Source organism: Gopherus evgoodei, chromosome 2, assembly GCF_007399415.2.
Source record: "Gopherus evgoodei ecotype Sinaloan lineage chromosome 2, rGopEvg1_v1.p, whole genome shotgun sequence".
Classification (NCBI taxonomy): domain Eukaryota; kingdom Metazoa; phylum Chordata; order Testudines; family Testudinidae; genus Gopherus; species Gopherus evgoodei.
Genome location: NC_044323.1, coordinates 16875030 through 16889843, shown reverse-complemented (window position 1 = coordinate 16889843; position 14814 = coordinate 16875030). Strand labels below are relative to the sequence as shown.

The window sequence follows — 14814 nt, the reverse complement described above, 5'->3', positions numbered from 1 at the left end:
CCCCCCGGGGGCAGGGAGGGGGCAGAGTTGGGGTGAGGACTTCAGGGAAGGGGTTGGAATGGGGGCAGGGAAGGGGCAGGAAGAGGCAGGGCAGGGGTGGGGCCTCATGGAAGGAGTAGAGTGGGGGCGGGGGCGGGGCCGGAGGCAGAAAGGGATGAGTGTCAGTGATGTGACCCTCGGGCCAAGGCACTAGTCCTCATGCAGCCCTCGTGGTCATTTGAGTTTGAGACCCTTGCTTTAAAAATCACCCTCAAAGATGACACCATAATTTTACCTGACCTTTTTCTAACAGCACCAGGCATGACTCTTCTGTTCTTTACCCCACAGGGAATTAGGAATAACTCCAGTGAAGATATTGGAGTAAGTAAAATGAGAACCGGGACTACAACCTCTACTAAAGCAGCAGAAATGTGCTGGTCCTTTGGGTAATTATGTCATTATACAGGAAAAAACAACAACCCCTCCACAACAGGCAGAGTGACTGATTTCCACTGAGAGTTTCTGGTGCTACTGTAAACTCTGAAAGCACAACTTGTGCGGTTTATAGCATCCCGAGATAGGACCACACACTCATCATTCAGAATCTTCAGATTCCTTCAGTTTAAAAGGAAAACAAAACATTATGGAAGCCCAAAGAGAGCATCCGGAGCCAGGCAATGTCTCGTTTCCTCTTATTTAATGATCATTAAAAGTAACCAAGCTACAGTTTTTCTCCTTGTAACTTAATAAAAAAAATAAAAATAGCCCTAATCTAAAACTTAGTAGTTGCCAGAGGTGAATTTTTATGGATGACTTATGTATAAATCTCTGAAAAAAGGGCTTTATAATGAAAGCGATAGCTCAACCTTAACTGCAGCACTGGGAACAGTGACACTATAATTAATGTATTATTTCAGCTGTGGGAGATACTGACAGTTGCTTTTTGCTCTTAGGAAGAAATGTATGGTGTGAGCGAGGAAGGAGTCATGGAAAAGAATTACACTAAAGGGGAACAGAAATCCTTGTAGCAAAGACGTGTCCTTACAATCTCCCTCCCAAACTGTATAAACCTCTGGCATTGACAGTGTTACCCCATGGTGTTATTTATACCTTTCCCCTCTATTAGATTGCAGTGACACACACTTGGAGAATATATTTTATGGCAATGAGGGGCTTTTCATTCTGTCTTTGTTCTATAATGATGAATGAAGTTAAATACTGTATCAGAATCAAAGTGGGAAAAGTGATTAATTGTATTTTGCTGATGAAATCTATGTACTTACGGGTTCAACGTCAAATGCGTAAAGAGCATACTCCCGATCAGGTGACACTTCATAGCGAATGGCCTTTAAAGAGACCTAAAAAAAATAATCAGATGTTAAAATACAAGTGATTTTGTAGTTCTAAAGCCGCATATGTATGTCAAACTATTTTCATGCTCGTCATGGGGGGAGGGAGGGAAGTACTGTCTGACTTCATTTTTTTAGAAGACACTTGTAAATCCTACCTTGTCTTGATAAAAAGGCGAACAGCTCATACACAGCTGTGCATGTCCCCTTAAACCTGCACACCCCATGGAGACTCAGTACTATGTCTCGCTCACGTGTTTTTCTCCCCTACTCATTTCCTTCCCTCATACTAACATCCATCTACAGTGCCACATAGGTGTAGTCCTATGCAAAAAGCTGATGGGGTGGGAACTAGGTGTGAATGCATGTTAGCATGAGGACAGAAAACACAGGATAGTAAAAGCTGGAGAGGACTCTGTTCTTCTCTTCCCCTCAGTGGCTGAGCCTGTGTTGTTGTTTTCTCCTCAGTGTGTAAGCTCCTGAGGCAGTGACCCCTGCATCTTCTATACCTGGGACATGCCCAATACTCTGCATAAAAGCTACAGTGTGATTTGGGCTGTGCCTGCCCATGGAGTAAGAACCCCCCTTGCATGCCTGTGCAGACTATCTTGGGCCTGACAGCACAGGGGTAAACAGGCCTACTTATTTGTTTACTTCTTCCTGTAGCTGAAGGGCAGGAAGTGAATGAGAAGCAATGGGACATGGGAGAAGCCTTGGTTCCACCCAATTCTCCCCAGTCACTGACCGAGGTATTTGAGCCACCAAATAGGGGTGGGGGAATAGTAAATCACTGCTGGTACAGGCCAACCATAAAGCACTATCACCACCCACCCCTGGAGAGAGCAAGGCAGAATCAGGGCAGGGATTGTTCCTCACAGGGCTCTCTGAGTCACCATGTCTCCCAAAATTGGTTCTGGGGTGATGTAGTTTATGCGTCAGCCTTTCCTGAGGGCTGTGCCTAAAATTAGCCCTTGCATTACCATTAATATACAGCTGCTCCAGATACTTGTCTGGCAATGTCTCATCCCTCCTCTGCTTCTAATTTGTCTAGTGCAGATCTCCCTTCCCCTTTCCTCTGTGGTTTTAATATGCAGTGCCAGCTCCAACACCCCCAAGGCCAAAGAGAGGTCACTCTAATATGCCTTTCATCCTCTTGCTTTTAAATCCTTTTCTTCCACATAACAAATTGGACGGAATTTTTTGAGAGATTACCAAGAAACACAATGAAGTAGGATCTTGGACATAGTGCAAGCAGACAGTATCACACAAAGAAGTCCTTCACAGGGTCAGTGAGCAGGTTTGAGTGCATTAAGAATCAGACGAGCTATTCAAAGGCAGAGGGCAGTGAGCAGTGAAAGTGGTTTAGACTGGAGGGGTGCCTGTAGGAGTGTGCCAGGCAGCACTGTCAGCATGAAGACAGATTTTGTTTGCTGATATATTAATAATGCGAAGGAAGGAATCTGTGCCAAGACAATGAAAGTTGCTCTGACACAAGACTAGGATGAAAGAAGTGGGTGGATGGGATTGAAGGAATAAGTCAATGTAAATAAGATGGATAATAAAATCCATGACAAACTAGGCAGTCTAGAAGCATAGGAAGATACGATTCTTATACTGTACAGTTTAAGGTAGTGAGACAAAGGGAAAACCACCAAAAATGAGATGTTCCTTCAGCGGCTATATGATAAAACGACACATGAGAAAAGGCTCTTCCCCAAAGAACAAATCTAAAACCTCCAGCACAGGGCACGAAGAGCAGTAAAGAGAAAGTGAATACAGCTCTGCAGTTTTTGGAGACAGGGGCCCATGTAACAGAGAGGAAGATCTTCTAGCACCAAACAAAGGAGGACACATTCAGAATATTGTGTGAGGTCCTGCACACAATAACTCTTGATGGTAAGGTAAGTCACAGTGTTATTGTAACATCTGAATAAGTTAGAGCAGGGGTTCTATAGCAGGTCCATGGACTGCCATCAATTGGGCTGGAGAACCCCCGTTGGTGATCTGCAGAATTAAAATATTTTTCTGGGGAAAAACAAAGTAGTAGGGGGCTGGGGAGTTGGAAGGAGGGTTAGTCTGCAGACTATCTTTCTATTATGGTATGTCCAAAAATTAAGAACCAGTGGAATAAAGAGCAGACAGTGAAAGGCTATTTGAAGCCACAGAAAATAAAACTCTCATAAATTCAGCTAAGAAAAGTCAACTATTAAAGGAAATTGTCAATTCCTCTACACAGAGCACAGCTGATGCTCTCCGTGGGAAAAACTGCATAAAGCAGTTATAGGAACAATTGTTGTATATACAGTTGGCAGAAAGTATTCAACAGAGACAGCCTGCTGGTCTAGATCCAGCACGTGGTGCTGTCATGCAGAGAATGGATGAAAACGATATTCAGTCTGTTCACGGGCTGATGGTGCTTTTAGGCCATATTAGAGGAAGCATATACTGTGTGACAGTGCTCTGCACTGACCCATAAAGCACAATGGATAGGTTCTGGAGAAACTTCCATTCAACAGTCATTGCCAGGGAAGAGAGGCACCTCAACATGTGGCCTTTGAGGCAGGTGGGAAATGAATAGGGAAAAATCATGGGGGTTTCCTAGGAGGAAAGCATGAATATTTACTGTATTATAGAGCTGAACTACTAAACAAAGAAATAGCTGGATGACTATGGGCTTTCTTGCAAGCTGAAAATATGAAAACCAAGACCAGACCCTTATTTCACAGGTCTAACATATACATCAGGACACTAGTGGTATGTGCTCGAAGGCAGATGTGGTTGATTTATTCTCCCCTTTTTAGCTCCCTGACATGAATTTCTGTGGTTCAACAGAATGTGCATGTCTTTGTAAAGGTGCCAGGGAATCAGTCATTGATGTAATTAGCTATGCAGCGTCTGCTTGTGGACAAAGTTATGGTAAAACAGTACAGCCTCGGAGGCATAGCAAGGTGTGAAGGTAAAATGAAAACATGTGACCTTTAAAGCTGGATATAGCACAATGATAAAAAGCTTGAAGACAGTACTTCAGTATTGCTTTTAGACAGATCTTTTAGGCATAGTTAAAACATTGACACTGCTAGAACTATGTATGAGGAAAATGAGATTACTGCAGCGTGAAGTCAATATGAAATGTGGTTTTAGTATTTTCTTGAAGCCAAACAGGTTTCTGAACAAGGCTTTCTTGTAGGTTGTTTTTTGTTGCTGTTGTTTTTTGTTTTGGTTTAGTTTTTTTGGGGGGAGGGGGGCGGGGGGAATTGGGTGGCAAAATTCAGTCCACAATTTCCAGAGCTCTTTTTAACAGCTGTTGGACAATTATGTTAAATCTATCTAACCTTTGTTCTGCTTTTGTGACCAGACATATTTCTGGGATCTTGGAAGGAGAAGAACCTTTGACTGCACCAAAACTTGGAACAACAAAAGTTTGCTGTCAAAGGGCAGTGGATTCTTTGACAGTGCTTTGCACCATTCTAACCCTGCAGAGCAAGCAAAAAAGCAGCTCTACCAGCCATGTGGGGATTCCCCTGCATATGGGAATGCGATTGTTGGCTGGCAAAATGGCCTCTTGATGGATGTTTCCAGTCAGTGCAACTTAGAGCAAAATGGCTTAGCATTGGGAGCATGGTGTATATGGGTAAGAGAAGGCCCAATCCCTCCAATATACGGGGTCAAAGTTAGGTAATAAACACTTAGCTTTGAGGCAGCAGGCTTTCACAAAATCATAGAATATCAGGGTTGGAAGGGACCTCAGGAGGTAATCTAGTCCAACTCCATGCTCAAAGAAGGACCAATCCCCAACTAAATCATCCCAGCCAGGGCTTTGTCAAGCCTGACCTTAAAAACCTCCAAGGAAGGAGATTCCACCACCTCCCCAGGTAATCCATTCCAGTGCTTCACCACCCTCCTAGTGAAAAAGTTTTTCCTAATGTCCAACCTAAACCTCCCCCACTGCAACTTGAGACCATTACTCCGTGTTCTGTCATCTGGTACCACTGAGAACAGTCTAGATTCATCCTCTTTGGAACCCTCTTTCAAGTAGTTGAAAGCAGCTGTCAAATCCTCCCCCCCACCCCCCGTTCTTCTATTCTGCAGACTAAACAATCCCATTTCCCTCAGCCTCTCCTCATAAGTCATGTGCTCCAGCCCCCTAATAATTTTTGTTGCCTTCCGCTGAATTCTTTCCAATTTTTCCACATCCTTCTTGTAGTATCGGGCCCAAAACTGGACACAGTACTCCAGATGAGGTCTCACCAATGTTGGATAGAGATGAATGATCACATCCTTCGATCTGCTGGCAATGCCCCTACTTACACAGCCCAAAATGCCATTAGCCTTCTTGGCAACAAGGGCACACTGTTGACTGATATCCAGCGTCTTGTCCACTGTAACCTCTGCGTCCTTTTCTGTTTTCTGCTACATAATCTTTTCTGAAGGGATTCGGGTGCAGCAAAAGGGAGAAATTCTACATATCTAAGTGCATTAACAGAGGACTCAGGCATCTGCGCAGAGAATCAGACCCTCAGCAATATCCCACAAACCACTTTGCTTTCTGCCTTCCAAGGCAACTTCATCTAGAGAATTGCTGCTGTTTCCCTTCATCATTGCCTGGCCTTGAAAACTCAGCAGGAGGGGATGAATGACTAGAAGAGTTAATTCTGTCAGGGCTATATCTCCAGAAGGGCTTTCACAGCATCAGAGAAGGAGGCAATATACCACTGATATTCAGCTCTGCTCTCTCCAATTGAGTACTGGGTTTTGAGGTCTTCTGCACCTTTCACCCCAGCGTAGATAGGCATTTATATCATGTTCCTGACTGAGGTGTTTAAATGCCTCTGGTATCCCCTTGATGGATACAATTATGTGGGAATGATCTGAACCAGAGATGAGATAGGCCGAACAGGTCGTCCAAAGTGATAGGGATCTTTTGTCTATAGTGGAGTGGTGTACGATATTAATTTGCAGTATTAGCTTCTCATCCAGAATGTCTTCAGCTCAAATGCATGAGCATTAATTTTAGAAAGACAATGAGGCTCATATTTCATCACTAGTGTAAATACAAGAGTACTTTTTATGACAGGCAATTGACTTTTACTAACTTGATCTATTCATTTTTACAGCAAACGTTGGTAATGTTCTGGTATTTAACGTTAGTTTTGTCATCACTCTGTGTTCATTTGGTATATGATTTAATGTTACAAAACTTTTTCATTATCTTCTGCATAGATACAATTCTGTCTTACATATCAATTGGTTCTCTCAGCTTACTACAGGAACCCCTTACTAACACCGTATTCCAATAACCCATTCAATTTTTCCCTGTAGCCCAATATGCAGTAACCCCATTACATTGCTCTAGATGTTTTAAACAAAATTTCTGTTTATAATTTCATTACTGTTCAAATGAAATCAGTATCTCCCAAGTGTTTGAAGAAATATTTGTGCTCTCTGTGTATGGGCAGCGGGGGGGGGGGGGGGGGGGAGAGGAGGAATAAGTCCTAGCAGTGTAAAGCAAATTATAAATACATAATTGCAAAGTTCTGTAAAGTAACTGTGTAAAAGCCTAAGGTATTTCTCTTTCAATGACATATGATATGCAAGGTTTGTTTCAAATACATGTAGTAGAGAGTTTTCTGCACACAGAAGAAAACTGAGCTTCTGGTTTAACAAAGAAAGCACAGAATCCATTTCACATTATCTGTAGTTGCTTAGTCCATAATATTCTGCTTGGAAATACATGAAGTTGAAAATTAAATGTCATTTTCTACTTTACTGACCTGAATGCAAGAAAACTGTGAAATTATCCTGCTTATTACAAAGATACTTACTATTTTTTTGTTTTCTATTAATACCATTGAATTGTTTGTTTCAACATTCCGCAGGATCACAGAGCCATTCTGGTTTCTATAAATGAATTCTTTATCTGCAGGAAAAAGAAAAAAGAACATAAAGGAAATTGGACAGATTTTAGCCAGTGAAGTTGCTTATTTACATAGAACTACTATGGATTTGTGCTAAAAAGAACTGCTGTTTTCTATTCTGTTTATTGTTCTTATACCACACTTATTCTAATCTATTCTTTACATGTTTTCAAAACCTGCTCATGACTGTTGTCTCTGAGTTCCTTCCAGAAGTGCACTAAGTGACATTACTAACATCTGTGATGTTTCCGTTCTCTCATCCTCTCTCCGGGGGAGAAGTGTGTGCAAGAGAGTGTTTTCGTTCAGATTTTTTAAATTATATACACATACACATGTGCAGAGCAAGAGGGAGAGCACTGTATGTTTATCTTACAGAAAGCCAGGTCAAAGCAATGACAGGAAGGTGGTGAGGTTTGCGAGGGTCCTTTAGATGAGGGTTGGGCTCAATCAGTACTTTGATGGGAGAACATCGGGAAAAAATCATGGCACTGCACAAAGGGGTGTTTGAAGGTGGATCTCTTCTCTAGAGTCAGTAATGTCCTTGCACTCCATAAGAGCCTGCTGCTGGAGACAGTGCCTTTCAAATAAAACCTAAAACTGAGGTCCTGACCACTTTGTCATTAAAAGATCACATTACACCTTTCAGACCTAGCTGAATTAAGAACTTGAGCTATTATATTTTAGCTGCTTAAATTCCCCTTTCTAGTTCCAATTAGGGAAGTAATTCTTCATTTCCTGTCTTAAAATGCCACACACCTGCCTCAACAGGTGGGAAAATTGATTGGGCCAGCAGTGAGTGGGACAGTCCCAGTTGAATGCGGAGGAGAATACATGCTGAGGGGATGCAGAGGTGCCTCTCCCCTTCAGAGTTTCTAGCCACTCATTGATTAGCTTGGGGAGGAAGGGAGCTGATTGTTCTCTCACCTTCTCCTTTCACTAATTTAAACCTTAGCCTGAGCCAACTGGACCCTCTTTCTGTTTTGGATGCAGCTGCATTTAAGATATTTCAGCCCAATGTGATCAGGTAGTCTCATGAGAATTCTACCAGCTTGGGGCAAAATCTTATGAGAACAGCTCACAAGATCCCAAGACTGTCAAATCCAAACCTGAATCTAAACTCTAGTCTTATTCTGGCCTCAAATTTTAACCTAAATCTAATCCAAATCCAAAAGCCATCTGCTCTATGCACCTCTATTCTGGATAGAAGGTATTGTTTAACTGTACAACATTATTAGTACAAGTAACGTTGCTTAGCATATTTCTATATTTGCATGCAACCCATCACTTCTATTTGAATAAAATACCATTGCAATATAATTGGTACAGTGTAGAAGATAAGAAGTCTTATGACCCATTTACAGGTAATAAAGTAGAAAAAATTAATCTCTTATCAGTGCATGAATCCCCATCAGCTGCCTATAGAACAAACATGCCCCCCAGCTATTTTCATCATCAATACCACAATAAAAAAGAATTGAAAAGGTGCAAGATTCACAAAAGATAAACTAGGGCTGTGACTTCTTATTTATAGACTTGTATGCTTTGCTTTACATTCCCTTAGTTTACTCATTTTGTATTGTCAAGTGTAATTTCCACAAATCTCTGTAGCACACACTTGAAATGTATTTTTCTTGTTTGGGCTGAAACAAAAGGGGGTACCAACAGTCTAACATGGATAGCGTTTCCATATTGGTAAATGCCTAAGTAAGGGGCATATGCAGCTCGTAGGGTTCCCCTTAAATCAATGGGATTCCATTCACTGACTTCACTGGAACTTGCACAAGGTGATAGGTGCTATAGTAGAACCTAGGAAAGACAGCTGTGCCAAAGTCTGCCTTGTATGGAATCCATGGCAGCTATGTGTATGCACCCCAGGCCTCAGCTTCTTCTAAGGGATACAACTGACAATAAATGAAAATTTAACAGCGCAATTCTTCCCAAATTCCTGATAATTATTTTTTAAAAAAACCAATAGTCTCATGTTTCATTGTCACAGGCATTTGGAAAACAGTGATAACTATTCAGACAGATCTCAGAGGGGTAGCCGTGTTAGTCTGGATCTGTAAAAAAGCAACAGAGAGTCCTGTGACACCTTTAAGACTAAGGGCTGGTCCAGATTAGGGGGGGGAAATCGATCTTAGATACGCAACTTCAGCTACGTGAATAACGTAGCTGAAGTCGAATATCTAAGATCGGATTACTCACCCGTCCAGACGGCGCGGGATCGATGTTCGTGGCTCTCCGTGTCGATTCCGGAACTCCGTTGGGGTTGATGGAGTTCCGGATATAAGCGTGCTCGAGGATCGATATATCGCGTCTAGATTAGACGCGATATATCGATCCCCGAGCAATTGATTTTAACCCGCCGATACAGCGGGTAGTCTGGACGTGGCCTAACAGATGTATTGGAGCATAAGCTTTCATCTGATGAAGTGGGTATTCACCCACGAAAGCTTATGCTCCAATACATTTGTTAGTCTTAAAGGTGCCACAGGACTCTCTGTTGCTTTATTAAGAAGATTGGTATTTAGTCACACAGATATTAGCCAACGTGTTATGTAAGCAACATGTGAGATCTTCCAATTATATATTATATTCAATATACAACAGGCCAACTTTAAGTGTGGTTAGATACTCTATTCAAAGTATTAGGATATTTTCTAATTAAGTAAATTGGTTATTAAAGCTTGACCCCCAACTGGAAGATTGACTCAGAGACTTTAAGGTCAGAAGGGGCCATCATGATCATTTAGTCTGACCTCCTGCATATTGCAGGCCACAGAAGCTCACACATCCACTGCTGTCATAAATCTGTAACATCCAATTGAGTTTCTGAAGTCTTTAAATCATGGTTTAAAGACTTCAAGTTACAGAGAATTCACCATTTACCTTAGTTTAAATCTGCAAGTGACCGGTGCCCCATGCTGCAGAGGAAGCGAAAAACCTGCAGGGTCTCTGCCAATCTGATCAGGAGAAAATTCCTTTCCAACCCCAAATATGGCAAGCAGTTAGACCCTGAGCATGTGGGCAAGACCCACCAGTCAGACACCTGGGAAAGAATTCTCTGTAGGAACTCAGAGCGCTCTCTATCTAGTGTCCCATCACCGGCCACTGGAGATATTTGCTGCTAGCTGTCGCAGATCGGCTACATGCCATTGTAGGCAGTCTCATCACACCATCCCCCCATAAACTTATCAAGCTCAGTCTTGAAGCCAGTAAGGTGTTTTGCCCCCACTGCTCCCCTCGGAAGGCTGTTCCAGGACCTCAGTCCTCTCGAACACACAAGTGAAGTCTATTAATCAATCAAATGGGTCTGTAGGTTTATTAATAATTAGTACTTATTTCTCAGACCATAACACAAACTGACAAGAATTATATTGCTCACTCTAATGAAATCTCTACTAAACTTTTATTATTCCTTTTTTCCCTGGTTACACTTACCCTAATGAAAACAAAATGCTTTAATGAACTGTAAATCTTCACAGTTACTATGTAAATACTATTCTATACCTGGAAGTAAGTGATAAAAAAAAATTTCCTAAAAGTTTAACAAGCTTAAAATCTTGTGTTAATCTCTTCTATGTGTTTCTAGCATTACTAAAACACATTTTAAAAAGAGAAAACCAGCATTCATTTGTCAAGGCTCTATATCCTGCTATTATATTCAAAACAGGTCATCGATAAAGGGTCCGATTTAATGAACAGAAAATTGGTTTGCTTAAAGGAAGAACAAATTGATCCGCACTGTATTCCAGGCAAAACACAATAAGGTTTAGCTAGTCTTCTTGTCATGTTATCTTAGTCATCAAACGAATCAGTGAATAATATGCCCAGGTTTTTGTTTTGAAATGTGTGATTTGTTCTGGTAAAAGACTATTCATTTTAATGGGACGTACCTCAATCAAAGACAAAAGCAACACAGCAATCTTTGTCTCTAATGAATTCTGCCCAGCGAGCCGATGAGGATTTGCAATCTGATTAATAGCTGTCGCTACAGTTGATAAAGATCATCACTGAATCTCATTGTTTATATCTGCCTTTCGGTGTGGCTGCTATTCAGTGTAAATATTGCTGAAAATTGTAATTTTTAGGCATAATGTTGTTTATTCCACTATATAATGGATTTCTTGAACAGCAGAGTTAGAACATAAGAATGGCCATGGGGGTCAGACCAATGGTCCATCTAGTCCAGTATCCTGTCTTCCAACCAGTGCTAGATGCTTCAGAGGGAATGAACAGAACAGGGCAATTTCGAGTGATTCTTCCCGTCAGCCAGTTTCAGCTTCTGGCAGTCGGAAGTTTAGGTCATTCCAATTACTCCTCCCCCTCTTCCAATTTCCAGGAAACTGACTGAAAGAATTTCTAAAAAAAAATTCACATTTCTCAGTTATTGATGATGACAAAAGTGCTCAGAAATAACCTTACGGGTTGACTCTACATAGTACAGGTGTGAAGTACTGAGAGTATTGGCATAAGGTAAAAAGTAAAATGACATGAAGACCAGACAATCCCACAGAACCCAATTCTGCATCAGTTAGTGTGGCAGGAAGCAGGACTTAGGCTTAGCAGCAGGCTGAGTATCCTTCTGAAGTCCCTGCCTCCTCAGACATGGCTACCTTCTGCCCATACCTTGCCTCTTTTATTCACCCTCTACACTTGAAAATAAGGGACAGGGTGCACACGGGACTTGAGATGTTCCGCTACCCAGTGCAGATGGATTGTGCATAACCTTACATGAAGCTTCTACTTGTTGGACACAACAGGGGCCACATCCTGCTGCAGTAAAGTCAATAGTCAAACTCCCATTGATTTCAATGGAGCAAGATTGGGTCCTATACAAGGACTTGGAGTAAAATTTTCAAAAGGGCCTTAAACCAGATTATCAAAGGTATTTAGAGGCCTATAGGTACAGATACAGATAGGCACCCACTATGATTTCCAAAAGCACCTATCCTGCTGAATTCAATTTATTTCAAGGGGATTTAGGTGCCTAAGTTGCTTAGGGCATGGCTACACTTGAAACCTCAAAGCACTGCCGCGGCAGCGCTTTGAAGTGCGAGTGTGGTCGCAGCGCTGCACGTACTCCACATCCTCATGGGGATTAGCTTGCAGCACTGGGAGCCACGCTCCCAGCGCTGCGGCACTGTTTACACTGGCGCTTTACAGCCAGTGTATCTTGCAGCGCTCGGGGGGTGTTTTTTCATATCCCTGAGCGAGAAAGTTGCAGCGCTGTAAAGCACCAGTGTAGCCAAGGCCTTAGACATTTAACTGCCACTGAAATCAACGGATAGTCTCAAACAATTGAATTCAATCTCCTAAGTGCCTATGTCTCTTTCAAAAATGGGACTTAGGTGAGAATTTTGCTGTTGAAGGCTCAATGTCTACAATGCAGAACTTGCCTTTATTGAAATACAACAGGCCACAACTAAATTGGCTTCCTTCCTTAAAAGGGAAACTTCACGGTAACTCACCTCCTCTTCTGAAGGCTTTTTATCTGTATGGATAGGATTTTTTTTTAAAGTTACTGATGCTGTAAATTATTAAACCTTCTCACGCATTGTCCTAAATCTAAGAATTCTATATAGACCTGCTTCACTGTGCATAAGATGAACAGTGAATCTCTAATGCACCATCATTACCTCTCCTAGATTGAACAAACATATAAGACAGATTTTGCTAATCTTACACCTGCATGTAGTCCCACTGAATCCATGGAACTCCTTGCATGAGTAAAAAGTGTCGGGCCTTGCGTACAATAGGAAGGTTTTGCTGGTATAGTAATACCAGTATAGTTTAAGTGGCAAGACCAACTAGTGTGGATGAAGTTATATTGGTATACAAGTGCTTATGCTAGTGTAGCTTAAATTGGTTCCTCTCACCAGTTGAAGCTATACTAGTATGAGTACAGTTATACCAGTGAAACTGCATCTACACTGGGGCTTTTACTGGTAAAGCTTTCTTGGTTAAAAAAATAAAATAAAAAAAATCAGACCCCTAACTGACATGTGTTACCCATCAGCTCTGCGTTCTTGGGGAACCAAGGTGCAGTACCCAGCCTGTCTGACTCACGAAAGACCTTTCCCCACCTCCCTAGCTTCTGTTTGAACCAAAGCTGATCAGAAAAAAGACTTACACATGCTCAGGTAAGTGCTCTGATGCCTGGATCCAAAATCTGCATAAGTTCCATTGGGACTTCATCTTCTCCTGACTGACCATGCTGGGGGCTCTGCCTCTCTCCAGCACTATGGACCCTCAGCTACCACCACCACCACCTGGGAACCTGGATTGATTCAAGCTTCACGGAGTGGTGAGAACCCATCTCTCTCTCTCTCTCTCTCTCTCGGTACAGCCTTTGAACCTGACCTGTGTAATCAGTTATAATTTTCTAAACCTGACTTTTGTAATCAAATTTAAGTTAGATTTAATATTATCACTGTTTTGTCTAGCTCCCCTTGTATGGTTATACCTGGCAATAAATAACTTTCATGGTTAAGCTGGTTGCTTCTCTCTCTCTCTCTCTCGCTCCAGCAACGCTCTTCATACCTAAGCTAATGATCCCTGCAGTGCTCAAAAAACCTGTGGGGTTTGCTCATCAAGTAGGTTACTACCAAAACAATTGTAACGTGAAAATGGGGATAGAGAAGTGCTGAACCTGGGGCATATGAAGTGGCAGCTTGGAAGTGTTGTTCAACTCAGCCTGCTGAGTCCAGGGGCATATAAGAGTGGCAGATTGAATGTGCTGCTTGACCCAGCCTGCTTAGGCGTGCTCTATTTCGGTGTAGTGTTCCTGGCATATGAGGGTGACAGCTTGGAGGTGCTGTTTGACTTTGCCTGCTGAGTCCAGGGACATATAAGGGGTCAGCTTGGGAGTGCTGATTAACCTGGTCTTCTCAGACGTGCTCTGTTAATGTGTGTTTGTGTGCATCTGTTTGATTCCGGGGCTGGAAGAACCCAGCCCTGCGGAACCTAGGTCCTGCAGGATAGCTCCATTGGTAGGGAACTTGCAGCAGGGAGAAGAAGAGCACAAGTGACACAAGCAGTACATGGATAGTATTACAGAATCCCCAACCCCCAGAAGAGTAACCCTAATAAATGAGCATACCCCAAAGTAATAGGCAAATCTGGTGACACATGGCTACACTGGTAAAACTTAAGTGCAGACAAGGCCCAGGAATTGGCCCTTGATTAAAAAAATAAACAGAGTGAGCTGTATACAAATGGAGAGCAACGTATATATTCTTGAATAACCACCACCACCACCACCAAAGGCTTAAATTAATATCATTTTAGGGACTGTGTGCACCTAAGTGAATGTTTTATGGGGATACCATTTGACTGGATGGACTTATATCAGTTTAATGATTTGTTCTTCCAGAGCCCCCCTTCAAATCATCTGCCAAAAGAGCCTGTCTGCAAAGAGAGTGTCTACTGAGAATCATTTAACACCTTTTAACTCATTACACAGTTTATTATGGACTTCTGCCAGCTTACAAGGCCCAATATTCTGGGCCCTTTTTAGCCACCAGCCAGAACAATTCTGCAGAAGAACACAATGAGAAATGCAGAGAAAC

General features: G+C 42.1%; 1 protein-coding gene across 7 annotated transcripts in view; it reads right to left on the bottom strand.

Annotated features, from left to right (window-relative positions):
* DPP6 (dipeptidyl peptidase like 6) overlaps positions 1-14814 on the bottom strand; it is an 863093-nt gene that overhangs the window by 246379 nt on the left and 601900 nt on the right. For all 7 annotated transcript variants that reach the window (XM_030550076.1, XM_030550078.1, XM_030550079.1 and 4 more), the window contains 2 exons: positions 7151-7245; positions 1263-1337 (listed from right to left, as the gene is read on the bottom strand). In XM_030550076.1, the coding sequence (XP_030405936.1) occupies positions 1263-1337; positions 7151-7245 (170 nt within the window). The remainder of the gene's footprint in view (positions 1-1262; positions 1338-7150; positions 7246-14814) is intronic.